General features: G+C 45.1%; 1 protein-coding gene across 1 annotated transcript; it reads right to left on the bottom strand.

Annotated features, from left to right (window-relative positions):
- Positions 1–4,101: 4,101 nt before the first annotated feature.
- On the bottom strand, positions 4,102–9,384 carry LOC142218045 (deoxyribonuclease-1-like). The gene is made up of 8 exons (XM_075286441.1): positions 9,262–9,384; positions 8,334–8,422; positions 7,711–7,800; positions 7,002–7,114; positions 6,602–6,714; positions 5,636–5,793; positions 4,895–4,988; positions 4,102–4,185 (listed from the first exon to the last, which is right to left on the bottom strand). The coding sequence occupies exons 1-8, from the start codon at positions 9,382–9,384 to the stop codon at positions 4,102–4,104; spliced, it is 864 nt and encodes a 287-aa protein (XP_075142542.1).
- Positions 9,385–18,034: the final 8,650 nt, after the last annotated feature.

Below are 18,034 nucleotides of genomic sequence, written 5' to 3'. Positions count from 1 at the left end.
CCAAACTCCAGTGTAGATGGGTTAATAAATCCCCTCCCCCGCACATTGTATACTTGCAAATTGTCCCAAATTTGATACAAATTTCACCAAAAGTGGGCAAGTCTGTCTGGTTCGGGGCTGTTCAAGCCTGATATTCCATAATGTCCAGCCGGGATCTCTAGAAATCATCCCCTGACCAGCTGAGAGTTGTAGTTTTGCAGCATCTTTCTATATGTTGGGGGCCACTAATTATGTATGTACATGTATGTACATGTAAACAGCGGCTTATGTACAGAAGTGTGTGACTCTGCAGCTTTCCCCTTTCATGTATTCAGTAGGTCCCTGGTCGTCCTCCGTTGCGGTCCCTGTGTTTCTGGCTATTGATGTATCAGCAATCTGCAGCGCTCAGCAGGCCGCTCCGGTCTATAGGTTGTAGAATGCGGAGCCCATAGGTCATGACTGAGACATAACCCCTCCCCGCACGTGCCAGAGGATTCTGCAGGGGCTCAGCTGAATCGTGCTCCTATAGACCTTGCATTATAGACGTGTTTATGTGCAAAGCCCTTTCACTGCAAAAAGCAAAAGTTCTGTAACTTGCAGGATCTCTGCTTGTTGTCAGTGAGTTGGGAGGAATATGCAGACAGGATAGTAGAAGGTTACAAGAGATTGTTTTCTTGTACATTGAATGATCTTTGTTTCTGTTGGTCCTGTTCCTATTTAGGATGATCTTGCATTCAAGCAAAAACTGAAAGAAGATCAGAAGAAGCTGGAAGAGATGAAAGGCAAAGCAGCCCAGAAGGGCCCTTTAAGTAAGTGTTGTAATATAGTGACATGTAGGTGTGTAGGGAGACGCTGGCGGGGTCGGGTCCTTGTCCTGGATGGATGGGGAGAGGTTTGCTGATGAGATCCAGTCCTGGTTTGGCTCTACTCGGACAACGATTGTAGGTTTTACTATTTGGGTATAGATCTTGCCTCAAAGGGCTCTTAGCTCTTGTATATGAGCACAATCGTATTTGTCTTAAAGGGATTCTACCATTAAAATCCAATTTTATTTTTTTTTGTCCCTAACACATAGGAATAGCCTTAAAAAAAGGCTATTTGTCTCCTACCTTTAGATGTCTTCTCTGCGCCGCCGTTCCGTAGAAATCCGAGTTTTTGTCAGTTTGCAAATGAGTTCTCTCGCAGCACTGGAGGTGTACCCAATATTGCGAGAGAACTCTCCAGCGCCGCCTCCATCGTCTTCAGGAACGCGTCTTCTTCCGGTGGTGGCTTCAAACTTCTAGGCCTTGGGCAGCCGACTGCACATGCCTGCCGGCCACAAGAAAATGGCCGCTTACAATACTGTGTAAGTGGCCATTTTCTTGTGGCCAGCGGGCATGCGCAATCGGCTTTGCCCAAGGCCTACAAGTTTGAAGCCACCACCAGAAGAAAACGCGTCCAAGCCGAGCATACATATGGGGAAAAGGGAATGGCAGACAAGACAGCTGTGGGCCTGACATGCTGAATGTAATGTGAATAGAGCCCATTCATGCAATGGAAATGGAAGAGAAATTTAAAGCAGGCCTCCGTCTCAAATCCCCTTATAACGACCCCTTTTTGTCTTCGCCTTCCAAAAAGTTTTGACGTTTTTTTATCTTTGTCCTCTTCAGCTGGAGGTGGAATAAAGAAATCCGGAAAGAAATGACGTCCTCCCTGTTTACAAGACCGCTTCCTGACCCGAATGCCGGAGAGCCCCCAGAGGGAGGCGCTCTACTTAGCCGAGCACTTGTACGTTTTTGTGTAAAATGTTAATAAACTCTGCTTTTTTTTTTTTTTAAATGCAGTGATGTTTGTGCCCGACGTATCCTGATAGACGAAATGTGTAGAAATGACTCCCATGAGCGCTGCCCCTTGTACGGAACCCACTGAGCGCCATTTTGATAAGGTTAAGGTTAACTGGCCATGGGAAATCCTTTAGATATCTGGGCTGGAAAATTAAAGTTATTAAAGCGAAGGTGCATCGGTGTGGTCTTTATGCAAGCTTGACACTTTGCCTCCCGCTATTTTAACCCATTGCGGTCATTAGATTAAAGCATATGATACGGCAGTGGTATAAGGCCCCAAACTGCACGATTTTCTGGTTCATTGAGCGATCCGTTTTATAGGAAATGTCATCCATATGCTGCATCAGGTCACTGCCCTGTCCGGAATAATCAGCAGTTTGGCTTCCATGCCCCATCCTTAGTGCTGGTGACAGGTCTGGTCAGAATCCATCTTCTGTACCCTTATAGGCCCTTCTTACTTGACCTTGCGGGAGTCGTCTCGGCCGTAAACCCCCCCCCCCCCTTGCATCTCGGCTATACCCCCCATGCGTCTTGGCCGTACCCCCCCATGCTACTGCAGGACAGAGAAGGATTTCTATTGGCTGCCCTGCAGTGAAGTGAGGGTCATTGTGCAGAGATCTAACTGTGGGGAGAAGGGGGGCAACACGGTGGCTCAGTGGTTAGCACTGCAGCTTTGCAGCGCTGGAGTCCTGGGTTTGAATCCCACCGGTAACAACATCTGCAAGGAGTTTGTATGTTCTCCCCGTGTTTGCGTGGATTTCCTCCCATTCTACAAAGACATACTGATAGGAAAAAAAATGTACGTTGTGATCCCTATATCATAGATCCCAATATGGGGCTCACAATCTACATTTAAATAAACCCAAAAAAACTGTGGGGAGTGGGACTGAGCCTGTGTGTCCACCAGCACTCCTTTAGTGGACGTGCACATGGCTATACACTTGGAACACCACATGGTGCCATACTATGTTATTATATGCCATAACTACATCAACCTATTGGACATCCTGGGAGAATTCTCCTTGGCACATGGCAAATGTAATCTAGTGAAACTTTCCATAATAATCAGGTTTATTTCACATCATGTGTGTAGACATTCATTGATCAGTACAATATATAGGTATTGGCAGACAACTGAGAATTCTGTGAAGGGTCATTGTCAGTAAGAGCGAAGTCTGCAACCAAGTACACTTAGGCCAAACACAGTCGGGAGACCGGGACTCCTTGTAATCTATGATGTTAGTAGTCCCTGCCTGACGTCACTGTCCTGTACTGTGTATAGTATAGGACTACAGAGCTGGAACGAGGCATCAAGGACCACTATGATGTAAGGAGTCTGCATCTCCTAACTGTGTTCAGGCCTGACTGGATTTTCTATGGGCAATGGAGCCTTAGGCTAAGTTCACACGGGGTTTTTTGGTCTGGAACCTGAGGCGGAGGCCGACTCAGGTTCCGGACTAAAATACGGGTTGCTGTGACTGAATGGCGGTGCAGTGCGCGCACTCCGCTCCGGATTAGGCCCAAATGAATGGACGTAGTCGGGAGGAGGGAGTGTCTTCAGCATGTCGGCTCCCGGAAAAAAGAACTGGCCAGCTCCTGTTGATTTCAATGTGAGCCGTCTTTTTGGTTAGGATTTAGAGGCGTATACAGTCTCAAAATCCTGACCAAAAAAAAACCCCGTGTGAACTTACCCTTCGATGTCCATTGACTCTTGCGATCATGATTCCATAGTAGGCCGCGTTCACACCGCTGTATATTTAGTGCTGGAAATGGAGGCTAGTTAATAATCATCTTCCTCTAAGTCCTATACAGACTTGTGTTGCCATGATTACAGACTACAAACCACGACGTAGTCTGATCTATGTGATGTCCCGTCCAGTGTCTTCTCTTATGTCGCTTGCAGCCGCTGCGCTTGGATTCCCTTCACTGGCATTATTTTGTCATTTTGAGTTTTTCATGATAATTCCTGCTTTCCTATAGTATGACCAGAAGATTTAGACACCTGTGGGATCTGCTGAACCATAGGGATCTATAGTGATCTGTTTGGGTTAGTAGGGCCACAGGGGACCCGGTATTGACTGTTACATTAAGTAACTGTAGGCCTCATTCAGACAGGTGTAATGCAGCTGCAAATCCTGGCTGGGGGTCTCATGGCCTGATCATACAGCGGCAGATATTCCTATAATACCCCTAGGTTGGGGCATTAAACCCACGGTCAGTCACAGATTTGTGGCAGCGTTACAGCCTTCTGAATGGGGCCTTAAAGGGGTTGTCCCCTTGTGATGAAATCTGACTTGGGTCATTTCTTCTTGGTCGCTTTTCCTTTTGCGCTCTTCTCCTTCAGCTCTACTTCTACAGGGTAGTGGTCACTGACTGCCAGCGTCTGCAAACACATAACAGCGGAGGTTACGCACTTCCATTACGCCACCCGTTCCAAACCACAGTATGTACCATTATTAACTCCTGCACCGCCCAGCCCTTAAAGGGGCATTCCAGCCTGAAGCAGAGATGAGTGTGAGATGGTTGGGGGTCCAGCTGTTCCCCATAGTCACAAGGTTGAAGCTAGCTGGAGCTTAAAGGGGTTGTCCCATATCTACAGAATAGGGGATACATGTCGCCTTACTGGGCGAATGATCACTGGTGGACCCACTGGAAGTGTTCTGTGTGAATATAGCGCTAGTGGCGCCCCATTGACCGAAGAGGCGTGGGAAATTTTCAGTCCGCCAAAGGAATCAGCGGTTGAACCCCCCAGTGATGTGCCCCTTATCCTCTATCCACAAGTGTCTGTCTTTGGACAACCCCTTTAAATGTAGTATCTGTGGAGCGTGTGCCCTGTGACTCTGGTGTGAACAGGTGAGTGCAACAGACAAGTGGGTAGGTCATAGGTTAGCTCTGCAGCCTTGCAGCGCTGGAGTCCTGGGTTCGAATCCTGCCAGGAGCAACATCTGCAAGGAGTTTGTATGTTCTCCCTCCCATTCTACAAAGACATAGGAATAGGATATCTCCCTTATTCTAAAGTTTAATTTCCCCTCCAATAACCATTGCAGAACATCTCCTAAGACCTCCATGTTGTTCGTCTTGGAGATGCTTACCTCCTCGTTTGTCAGTTTATATTCTTCCTGGAAGTTGAAGGGCTTTGCTGATTCCGCGACAACATGTTGGAAGAGATCATCATGTACAACGATCCTAAAAACAAAAGGGAAAAAAATTATGATTTTGTATAGATTTTTTTTTCCTAGAAACTTTCTTTTCCAGGTAGCTCAGAGGTCCCACAGTGAGAACCAGCTGAAGGCCGCAGTGGGTGGAGAATATCGTTTGATAAGATGTAGGGGTTAATGGTAATTTATGGGGAATGTTATTGTGTGCCCGTTTGTCTGTGCTACCCAAGGTGCCCCTTCCTGGTACAGGGTCTGCCTTGTACATGGACCTGGGCATCACACTGGGGCTACCGAGGAGGCCAGGTGACTTCAAGGGTTTGTGCAGGGATTGGTAATTTACTCAGCCCCAGGGTTCACCATTGATGGGCCTGGGGGTTCCTGCCAGGTTTATGTGAATGGAAGCAGCGCTGCTCCCCCTCCCTCCTTAGGTTGGGGACAGAGCAACCTGAGACGTAGCATGCTGCTTCTGATCACATGACTCAGGGGTTGTGACATGGCCCGAACCCCCAGGTCCACCATAAAGAATGGTTAGGCCCATTCATCTCCATTTTCCACGGGGTGAACAGCCCTTAGACGACACTTGGATAGGGCCTCCTTTGGGCATCAGTATTAGGCCTAGTACATACGACCGCCAATCTAATAACGGGCATTATTAGGTTGCTTCTGGGTACGTACCGGTCATATGAGAAGTCTGTGGTTATGGTGGCGGTCGTGTCCTTGTCATCATCAATTAACCAATGGAAACATTCATCGGTCCTCAGCCTTATGGTCTTCATTTTTTTCCCTGAGACGTACGACCCGTCTGCATTGAAGTCTCCGAGAAGCATAATATTCTGTAAGAAGAGAAGTGTACGACATAAGAAATCTTAAAGGACACCATGTCGTTTTATTGGTGGAAATCAGTAATTCATGTGTCTGTAAAAAGAAAAAAAAACAAAAAAACTTTGTACTATATTTTATTAGACAATTTCTGGCCTTCCAGCGATCTGCATGGAAAATCTGTAATAGTAAAATGAATAGTAGAGAGGGAGGAGGGGGATGCAGCTTCTGTCTATGAGTATGAGATTGTATGCTGTGAGAGGGGAGAGGGAGTGATGATGCTAGGCTGTAATGGGATATCTCCGGCATCAGGGCACATACTGGGAAAACTGACAGGGCACTGAATTAAGCTTTTTAGTGGTATACACTGTCTACCAATAAGTATCTGGACACCCATGCAAATGAAGAAGTTTCCTGGCAGGATTTGAACCCAGGACTTCAGTGATGCAAGACTGCAGTCCTAACCACTGTGTTGCCCCTAACTTGAAGATTTATGTCACTGGTTCATTAACAACAAAGTCACGATTTTACATTCAAATTCTGAAAAGTGAAAGTGGTAAGAATTGTCATCACTTCCTGTTGCGACTTTTACAAATGGCCGCCATAGCTTCACAGATAAACACTAATATCTCTGTAAGGAAATGAAACCTCATTGCCAAATTTTGGCTATTGTTCTAATAGGTGACATACTAATAAATGGCCAGTTTTGCATTATAGGTAGAAATCCCCTTTAAATGGCATGTTGTGATGAAATCTAATTGGTGAAATTTCACCGAATATCAGGATATAACTTATGGCCCAGGTTGGCACTGTGATGGTTACCTTAGTCCCCCACTTTTCTGCAACATCCAGGTAGACGTCGTACAGCTCATCAATCTCCTGGACGGAGTCCTTGGGAGTCGTGTGCACCGGGATAAGCACAAAATCCTGGACGGCTGGAAGGGGAAGACGGGTTTTTGTTAAAGTGACAGCAACATTTGTCACCTCAACCCAATCTTACTTTGACTTTTGCTTTTCTGGGGACCTTTCCTGGACCCCTGGGGAAATTGGGAAAGCTCCTGGTAGCAGGTGTGATTGTGCACCCTGGACATTGTGCTATTAGGAGTAGCCCAGGTGCCCGATAACATTTTAGGCTGTCCTGTCTTCTGTCCCCAGGTCAGATCGTATGATGGTGTTTTTGAAAACCTTACGTGACCCATTTTTGGTGACTTCTTTTTTATACCTGTCTTTTTGGACTGGAATCTGACAATGAAGGGTTCTCTTGCAAAGGAATCCTCATCTCCTTTCTGCATGTCCTCGTACTGGTACTGCTCCATCACCGACACCAAGTCTTCCCTGCAATAGAAGCAAGATCATACCAAGACGCCTTGGAGCAAGCCAAAAATTCTGCTACAGGGACTAGGTACAAGGCGATTGCACCTGCCAGCAATACTGCATGTGCAGGGGCCACTGATGCCGGTCAGCAGAATAGGATACAAACTGCAGGATGGTCCGAGCATCCCAACACAAGTGCAGCATTGATGCCCCCTAGTGGTAAAACTTGGCTATCTGCAGTACTGTGTAGGCAACTAAAAATGCTCGTCCCTTGTATTTGTACTGCACCCTCTGCCCACTTCCAAGCATGGGGGGGTTGGAGGGTTGTGTCCAAATAATATTCAATGCTCAGATTTGTAAGAAAAGAAAATCAGAGCTCTTCATAGAAGATTAGACAAAATAATCTCTGGTGCTATATAGAATTCTATGCAAGATTGTATACCGAGAATAGTCATTTAACCTGAGAAACAGCGCCAATCATGTCCTTAGGCCGTGTCGGGTATTACAACTCAGCCCTGGTCACTAGAATTTTTTTTGATAATCTCATGTTTATATTTTAGAATCTTAATGTACGGTAACTCTTGAGTCTCATATTGCTTCAGTATTGTATCTATTACCTGAAGATATAGAGGTATTGCTCCTTGTAGTCATTTCTTCCCAAGGGTTTGCTTATTACATAGTTGTAAGATGCGCCATCCTTACATTCACTACAAAATGGAAGTGATAAAGAGGATTATGTTACAAGATATGTTCTCCTCCATTCACATCTCAAGATAAAGTCAGAATTCTGCCAATTTCTTGTTACCGGATTGCGCTGTGGGAGTAAGGGTAAGTTCACACGGGGGGTTTTGGTCAGGATTTTGAGGCTGTATCCGCTGCAAACGGCGGTTACCTTTGAAAACCCATACAAATGAATGGGTTTTAAAGCCGGCGCTTGCTGCTGTCCAGTTTCCCCGGGGTTTACCACAGACACCCCGGGGAAGACAGCAGCGGCAGTGTGAACGCCCCCATAGTCCTCATAACAGCCAATCACAGCGCAGCTTTCATTGTGTATTCTGTTCCTAAAAAATGAAAGCTACATTTGGATTGGTTGCTATCATAAACGAAAAAAGAAGCGATTATTCTAATTTAGTTTAAACGGGGCCATTTTGGAGTCACTCCTGAGCAGACCACGGGCACGTCTTAAAATGTTCCAAGATTGGGGATGCAAATAGTCTAGAAATATTTTACAGCCATTTACCTATTTAACTGCTCCACAAGTGTTTTGGCGGCTTTGTGCTTTACATCAAATACTTCCATGAGTACGGTGATGTCGTAGCGCGACACGATCTGAAAGAGGAAGGAATGGATGAAGATATAGGTCCCGGCACACACCACGTATAGTCCTAGGCATCCAATGTTACAGATACATAAAGATTTTATCACCTTAGACATTTAGAGCAGGGGTAGGGAACCATCGGCTCTCCAGCTGCTGTGAAACTACAACTCCCAGCATGCTCCATTCACTTCCATGGGAGTTCCAAGAACAGCAGAGCAGGTATGCATGCTGGGAGTTGTAGTTTTGCAGCAGCTGGAGAGCTGTACGTTCCCTACCTCTGATTTAAGGCATGTCTACAGGTTATTAGCATCTGATAGATGCGGGTCCCACCCGTACCCACACCTATCTCCAGAACGGGGTAACCAGAAGGACATTTCTTTGGGCCCAAAATGACCCTGGTGGTTCACCCTCCAACAATTCCTAGGCTATACCATAGTATCCTTCAAGTCTTCTACTGGACCATTATTGTGTTAGAGCGGAGGCCCACCAAAGGATCATCTGGTACTATGGTGGGCAGGACGAACCCGGGCCGTATCCATTGGGACAAGTAAAATACACCAGAGTTCTTCTTTAAAGGGGGTTTCCACTTTGGTAAGCTGTAATTCTGACCTTATTGGATTGCACTCAGCTTTCCTAGAAACAGATAAGTGAGAAATAGGGAAACTGACTATTTGATGCCCATTATAGAACATAGTCTGAAGGAAGTGTGACCTAATATAACTACGTCCTGGAGTTTTGAGGTTTCCTTTAGCCCACCCTGGCGTCCTGTGCGGGGCCCCCTGCCCATCAGGCCTCCTCCGCCAGTGCAGATGTCCATTCTACCCCTCCACCTGTCACCGCCTGCACCCACCTTGGTAATAATTGGGAACACTTTGCCGTCTTTGCACTTCTTCACCCCAAACCTTCGGGCATTGAACGAGGCGATCTTCATTGTTTGACAGCGTCTGCTCGGAAAAAGGCAAAAGCAAGACATTTTGTAGTGAAAAGTGGAAACCACAGTCTCAGCTGACAACGCTTCACTTCCTTCTGTGCAAGAGACTGCTGAGTGTGAGCTTAAAGAAGAACTCCGGTAAGAAGATATAACAAGAGGCATTATAGTGTCTGAGAGCCATTAAGGGGTGCTATACTATGTGGGGGCCATTATAATTGGTGCAGGTCAGGTAGTGGTAGTGGGGGGCCCATTTATGACACCTTTGCACAAGGCCCACCAATGTGTTAAGGTTGCGGTCACACCGCGTTGAGTGACCGATCACAACTCCATCCCCCTTATTGCTTCAAATATGCCCCCTTCATCTTTACACCCATCTACACCAGAAAACCGGTTTAGTAAATTTTTTACATTTTTTTTGCTTTTCACGCTATGGTTTCTGTTTTTCTTAGTTTTTCTCTTTGTTTTTGACAAACGTGTCATTTCAGATGATGGAATGTGAAGAATCTTCTAGCCTACAATAACTTCACGCAACGGAGCTATTATATGGAAGTGAAGTGGTCAAAGTGCCTGAAGAAATGCCAGAAACTGCATTTACTACAGGTTCACACCTGTAGTAGGAACTAGAACGTAAACATCCACCCCATCTTAAAGGGATTGTCCATGAACTGCAAAAAAATCTGGGGTGGGTTTACAACAAAAAAACAGCATAGTCACCTACCACTGGTGCTCCGTTGTACGGTCCTGGGCTGGTCCCCGATACCTCACATGTTGGGGCTTGTTGAGCTAGAAGAGGAGAAGCTCACATGACCTCCGAGACCAATCAGTGGTCAGAGAGGGATTGGGGATGTCACTTATATATGTCACCGATTCCTTACCAGTGATCACTAAGGACACAGCCTCCATGTCAGCCTCTCTACCTCCTACCCAAAAAGCACCGGCACATGAGGGGAAGTGGACTGGGACCATACAACAGATCAGCAAGGACGATTGAGTGCGGTAGTTTTTGTTCTACACCCACCTAAAGTTTTCTGGTCATGTCCAGACAAAGTAGACACGCTTCTAGAATCCTCAATGTATTACTTCCCTTCTGGAGGACCCAGTATGTTTATACAGACACCCATTCATTTTACTAAGAACTGTGTAATCCTCCATTTCCCCTGTGGGGGTGTTGCAGGGAAATCGAGCACTCGCAGGATGCCTAAGAGATGATCACTATTCTAGCAGCGATCACTTGGGATCATCTTATCGTATCGGGACCTTTCAAACAAAAAGGGTTTGTTATATATGAAAAGGTTAGTCCTATAAGATCTACAAGACAAGATATTACGATATGCAAAACCCACGTAGACCTAATCCTGCTCATACACCAGAATGGTTTGCTACAATCGTATCCTGTCCAGGCAATGTTCTGTGAGCTAAACAAGGCTCTGTTCAGGCCTCCGATGTTTGGGTTTCCCAATCTGCTTAAAAAGTGGTTACCCATGGACTCCATAAACTATAGTGGGGTCCGCTGGGTATCCGCCCCATTCAAGCGCCATGGGGGACAGAATCCCAGAAAGGAGACTGAATGTACGTAACAAAGTTCTCATTCGCCAACATCCTGAAAATGGTGAGAATTTGGAACGCACATTGTAACGTTACATCTCTATAGTGACTAAGCTTTATCTATAAAATATACATGATCAAGAGCTCATAGAAACAAACAATAACCCCCCTCCCCCTCTGTGCCCCTCTGTGGGAATTAGGTACGGAGTCATATTGCACAAATGGTATCACCCGGCAGTCCCATAGAGATGTATGGAGTACGTTGGGCATGCCCAGTCATTGCTCTATAATGGGGAGAGACGCAGGGCCCCTGTTTTCAAAATTGTAAGGAGTCCAAAAAATTGATCAGACTCTTATTCTCTATCCTGTGGAGGGTCATGAGCCTCATAGACTTTGGATGGATGGCCAGTCCTGCCAAAAGTAGTGAGTATGGCCCAAATTCATCTAATAGGTGCGACCACCTTCAGTCATATATGTAGGAGACAACAAATAATGAGAAATAAAATCTATTAATATCTTAAAAATAAAATAATAAAACGCTGTAACTTAATGACATAATTAATCAATAATCTATATGAAGTTCACCTACGTTAAGCATCACGGCATACTTCAGAGCAAGGACTTACTTTTGTTGCTGGAAGGCTCCTAAGACTCAGAGCGAGCGTCCTATAAAGAATCCCTCCGACAAGTCTCCGTTCTGTCCAGCAAACAGGAAGAACTAGTTCTTTAGTCTCAAACCAGTAGAAGGTATGTTCCTATATATAATACTGTATACCGCCCCTGTCCCAACACTCACAACATAGAATTACATCAATGGAATTCCTGCTAATAGCGTAAAACCGCTTAATGCCTTGGGTGTGTTTTTACAAAATTTGATAAAGATCAGTCCAACATTCATCATCTTTAAAGGGGATGTCCTGTTTTGAAAAGCAGCAATTAAGTAAAAGAATTAGGATAATACTATAATACCTACCTGGGGCTGGAGCTCAGCCAATCAGGAAGCTTCAAAGCAGCAATAGAAACCCTGAAAGCAAAAGCCTGCAGAACCTTCTACGCCATCAGAAGACAACTGTACCACCTCAAACCACCGGTGAGGGTCTGGATGAAGATATTTGACGCTGTCATCTCCCCGATCCTTCTCTATGGCAGTGAGGTTTGGGGCCCAGCCACCTACCCAGACCAGTCAAGGTGGGATTCCAGCCCAACAGAGAACTTCCACCTGGAGTTCTGCAAATACCTGCTCCATGTACATCGCAACACCTCCAACATGGCCTGCAGGGCAGAGCTAGGCAGACTCCCCATATGGCTCACCATACAGAAGAGGGCGCTAGCTTTCCAGGCACACATCCAGGGGAGCAAGCCTGACTCCTACCACCACCAAGCATGGCTAAGCCACCTGAGCAAACCAGACATTCAACAACCAAACAGCAGCCAACCACCAAACCAAAAACTCCAACAGATGATAACCAAGGCCGAAATAAAGGCGACCACAGAGGCAAACAGAGAGCGGTACATTGAAGAATGGAGAAACGAAATAAATAACTCCAAGAAACTCACCGTGTACCAATCCCTACAAAGGGACTACACCATGGCCACCTACCTGGAGAGAATACGCCACCCCAAGCACAGACAGACCCTGAGCCGATACAGACTGAGCGCCCACAACCTAGAGATAGAGACGGGGCGATACAGGCAGACGTACAAGCCACGGGAGAAGAGACTGTGCCAGCACTGTGACCAGGGGGTCCTAGAAGACGAGACCCACTTCCTGCTACACTGCACCAAATACTCAGCTGTGAGGGCCGTCTACTACCAAAGACTCTCTGCCCACATCCCAGACTTCATATCTGCAGACGAGAAGAGGAAACTCTACATCCTACTGGGAGAAGAAGAGGCCACTGTGGAGATCGCTGCCCAATACGTGTCCGGCTGTCACCAAACAAGAGGAAGATGAGACTCCACGGACTGTTATATTTATCCCAATACACCCGCCCCACCCACCCCCACCCACCCCCACCCCCACCTCCCCATATAGCAGTCACCAACGAAGAGGAAGATGAGACTCCATGGACTGTTATAACCAAACCCCCCCCCCATACCCACCACCCACCCACCACCCACCCAACCCAACTCCCCCCCCCCACCCACCCACTTTACTAGCTTTGGCAATGCCAAATACCTATTCGGACGTGCCAATAAAGCATTTTTGATTTGATTTGATTTGATACTGCCCCTATGTACAAGACTATAACTACTATAATACTACTCCTATGTACAAGAATATAACTACTATAATACTGCTCCTATGTACAAGAATATAACTACTATAATACTGCTCCTATGTACAAGAATATAACTACTATAATACTGCTCCTATGTACAAGAATATAACTACTATAATACTGCTCCTATGTACAAGAATATAACTACTATAATACTGCTCCTATGTACAAGAATATAACTACTATAATACTACCTATGTACAAGAATATAACTACTATAATACTACTCATATGTACAAGAATATAACTACTATAATACTACTCCTATGTACAAGAATATAACTACTATAATACTACTCCTATGTACAAGAATATAACTACTATAATACTGCTCCTATGTACAAGAATATAACTACTATAATACTACCTCCTATGTACAAGACTATAACTACTATAATACTACTCCTATGTACAAGAATATAACTACTATAATACTGCTCCTATGTACAAGAATATAACTACTATAATACTGCTCCTATGTACAAGAATATAACTACTATAATACTACTCCTATGTACAAGAATATAACTACTATAATACTACCTATGTACAAGAATATAACTACTATAATACTGCTCCTATGTACAAGAATATAACTACTATAATACTACCTCCTATGTACAAGAATATAACTACTATAATACTACTCCTATGTACAAGAATATAACTACTATAATACTGCCCCCTATGTACAAGAATATAACTACTATAATACTACCTCCTATGTACAAGAATATAACTACTATAATACTGCCCCCTATGTACAAGAATATAACTACTATAATACTGCTCCTATGTACAAGAATATAACTACTATAATACTGCTCCTATGTATAAGAATATAACTACTATAATACTACTCCTATGTACAAGAATATAACTACTATAATACTGCCCCCTATGTAGGTTATATTGTGTGTGTATATTTTCTGTAGTATAGTCAGTGATGATGTTGCAGTTTTCTGTGTCCGGTTACATTGTAGTAGAATTCTTACATTGTTGTATTTTCTTCCTTTCTCACAGATTTCCATTTCCCATCTTAGGAGACGTTACAGATGAATAAACAATTTCTTGCAGTTTTCCATTCCTTCGCTGTGTGACTCGGTAATGTGCACAGGGCTCGGGCTGGAGCGCCATCACTGTATGAATCTGACATAATGGAGGACGGTGAGAACAAGCGAGGGGTCTGCGAGCCCCCAGTACACATTGGGCCTTGGGACTGACTGCTGCATGTGAATTGTCCTTGAGGGTTTTTAGGATTGTCCAGTTTGATCAGTTCCTCTTCATATGTAACAGGGGGGACTTATTTATTTCTATGTATTTCTGTCATACGGTTTTATATGGTTACTTTCCATTGGGAACCCCATGTACAATAAGAAGATGACGACCCCCTTACGAATGTTTGGTTCCCTTTAAGACGCATCACCAAATAGCTGTAATCTCTCTTTTTGATGCGATCCCTCCGCACATCTGCTCGGCTCCCTGTTATTATCACTTTAGGTTCTTTGTTACCCACATAATAGGCGCGGTCTGTCATTGAGGACTCTCCGGTTTCAGTGCGGATCACATTACATTGCCTGTTATGTGCGGCTTCACAGGTTTGGTGATTGGCGGATGCGCTCCTGTCCTAGGGCGAAGAACTTGTAAAGTTATAGTGTAACGAAAGTTTCTTCCATCATTCTGGTCCATTGTAAACGGGAACCTGTCAGCAGAAGCTCCACAAAAACATGCTGACAAATTGTGGTAAAGGAGAAAAATGCCAAAGAACTTGTGAGATTTCCCACAATCTGAATAGTTGCGATAGTTAGAATGATGTTTGTGATCGCCCCCTTGAGGGGGGCAGAGGGTGAACTCACACCCAGGCCCCAGAGCCTTAGGGGGGCCTATAAGATGTCCTTCCCAATATCAGGAGACCAGTACTATCAGTAATATAGTCGGGGGCCTGGGACACGTTTTGCATCGGTGCTCAGAGGCTTCATGTTACGCCTTTCCCCCCCATAGTTAGCAGATTTTCAGGGATCTCCAGTGATCAGCCCTAATCTATACTGGCAGGAGGCGTATGGTGTCTGTGCAGCGCCACCACAGGTGAAAGAAAGCATTACTGAGTGATTTTTTAAGTCATTCGGGTATATGAGTAAGTACGGAAACAGGGTGCAGTCACAACCAGGCGCCCTCTATTCTAAATCACACAGAACAAGTCGGGGCCCCATTACCGATTTTGCACTGGTTTGCAGTAGATCATCTCATCGGGAGATCATCTGTATACACTGGGCACTGGAAGAATGGTGTATAATTCTGATCCCTGGGCCTAAAGACACCTCTGACACATTCTGACACCCCTGCCTTTGGCCCCATGACAGTTTGTCCTACACTTTGATGTTGCAGAGGGCGCAGCTACCTGTCTGAAGACCCGTCAGCATACAAGGGAGTGGGCCCGAAACTGTGTCATAAGTCATTGTCTGCAGAGTGTTGCCGCTCCTCCCCAGACCTATCACTGTCTCTGTAAGGTCTGCAGGTTGTGTCGCTCACTTATATTCTTAGTCATCAATGTTTGGGGAAGAAAAATGTGAAAAACCGGCCTGATCCGGCCACAAATACGATGCTGTGACTGTCCATTGTTGTGTTCTTGCTGCCATCGCTGACATGTTACAGATACTTATCTATTGTATTACACCAACAGCAGATGGGAGAAGCTTCTCCAGAAATAGCCCTTTAATCCAACAGCCAGTAATCCAGAAAATTCTGATAATCCAGAGCAGACGCCTTCCTTGTATCTCTTGCATTATCAAAACCAGGGGTGCAGAGAGTGGGGTGCAGAGGTGGTGTTAGCATCCGAATCCCGGGGGACCCAAGGGCTTCTCTGTAACAAAAAAGACACCCGTATTATACAAGGAACGCATTGGTACATAGCTGAGAATTGTTCTGGATTAGCAAGGAAAATCACCAATTTTTAGCAACAGCCCCGACAAATTCAGGCAAATTTATGAAACCAACTTCAGACTGAGGTGTTATCTTATATTGTAATCAAATCTGTGATTTAAATGGGATGACCGCTGCAAAGAAAACGCCTACAGAATTGGTTAGTGTCAGTCTATTATTGGGCTTGGTGGTTAGAGTGAAAACTTCAGGATTTTGAAGTATTTTGGTAATAGATAGTGACATAGAAAATTCTTTAAAATATCATCGTAAATTCTTAAAAAATAACATTTTGTAGCGACACATTCCCTTTAATCCCGTGTGTGGGTATCACACTGACACTCTGTGTTTTGACCACTAGATGTCGCCACGTTCTCAGTTACTGTCCTGGACGGGCCTATATCGGGCCATAATGGTAGTATCAGCTTTCCTATAGGGGCAAGAGCTGTATTGTGAGCGTATAACCCAACTTTTCCAGAAACAGATATAGCTAAGATCAAATGAATAGAAAGGGACAATAGAAAAATACCCAAAAAGTGTCACAAAAACAAAACGAGTAGGGAAGGAAGTCTTTATAAAATGCCATTGACCACATCCCAACATTGGCTGGTCCATTATTGTACCAGAATGCACTGGAACCACCATGTGTGCACGTACCCTATCACATTTTAGGGTATCTTACTGGCCCACTAGTATATAAGAGGAGACAACGACCATCACCACTGGACACGGGCAGGCCGAGGCTTCTAACAAGGCCGTAGTGACTAATGCAGTCTGTGATGGGGTTCATTGGCAGCGGGACCATGGGGTGTCTTGTGGGGACGGGGGACATTTCTCTATCAACCTGCAAAATGCTGCTCAGTTGCAATGTTTTTGGAGCGGTCACGGTCACCAGGAATGGTCGGCTTCAGCTTCTCCTCCTCGCATGGCCGACCAATCGCTTCGATGCACAGGCAGACCCCATAGTATGATAGGTGCAGGCCCAGGGCAGGTCTAAGAAAATAGCAAAGAGTTATACTCATCCTTTTTCATCTCTTCTGGGCCTCCTCGCAGTGTTCAGCGCTGTCTCTCAGATCCGTAAATTGAGCCCCCTGACTCAGTGGTGCCCTAGGCAGCTGCCTGCTGCTCCTATACCTTGTGATCAGTCATATGATTGCCCTTCCAGCCATATAATAGTGATCTTCTAAGCAGAGCAAAAAAATTCCTCCGACTGGGAGATATTTGTATTCAATGCCTTGGTAACATGGTGTAATTTCCACCTTGGGCAGATAATAGGGACGGAAACCGTAAGTGGCTATAAGGAGTGTCTCCCTCTAGATGACAATCCAGTGAGCGCCCTCTATTGGTTTGCAACACTGAGGCAGCAGCTGACTTCCTAATTACATCATGGAAGACAGATTTGCATATTCTTCCCAAGGTATATCCATACACAGCCTACAGATTTCAATAAGAAGTGTGTAATTCTTCCTTTCACCTGCGGGAGTGCTGTGGAGAATTGGAACCCTTACACTTGGATTCCATCACAGATTGCAGATGATTTTTTTGAATAACCTGTGATCCGCTAAGTGGACAACCCCTTTAATAGCGATATATTAGCATATGATACTTCTAATTTTTCCTTTGTGTGTTACTAATTAACAAGTTTTCCATCAAGGCATAAAAATAGCATTTTCCCAGAACCCAAAATTTGTGTTTCCCAGAAGTCGATTCCTTTTGTTTATCAGACAGTCTAGGGACTCTGCTATATCCTGACGAGACTCTCTCGGGCCGGGCCGTCTCCTCCAGCGCTGTCTTCACAATGTTTAGGTTACGGCTTTTAAGATCCAGCTGTTTGGATATAGGGTACGACTCCGAAGTTTTGTTCCTCTTTTCATAGTGTGCTACCAGAATAAACATCCCTCCCCCTCAAGCCTTTGATAGCGCGCAGCCCCCACCCCAATTATGTCAAG

This window comes from Leptodactylus fuscus, chromosome 9, assembly GCF_031893055.1.
Source record: "Leptodactylus fuscus isolate aLepFus1 chromosome 9, aLepFus1.hap2, whole genome shotgun sequence".
Classification (NCBI taxonomy): domain Eukaryota; kingdom Metazoa; phylum Chordata; class Amphibia; order Anura; family Leptodactylidae; genus Leptodactylus; species Leptodactylus fuscus.
This window is presented reverse-complemented; position numbering and strand designations above follow the sequence as displayed.

Coding starts and splice junctions, on each gene's coding strand:
- LOC142218045 (XM_075286441.1), bottom strand. CDS start 9,384: ATGTCTTGCTTTTGCCTTTTTCCGAGCAGACGCTGTCAAACAATGAAG. Junction 8,423..9,261: donor TGTTCCCAATTATTACCAAG/GTGGGTGCAGGC, acceptor TTCCTCTTTCAG/ATCGTGTCGCGCTACGACAT. Junction 6,715..7,001: donor ATTCCAGTCCAAAAAGACAG/GTATAAAAAAGA, acceptor TTCCCCTTCCAG/CCGTCCAGGATTTTGTGCTT.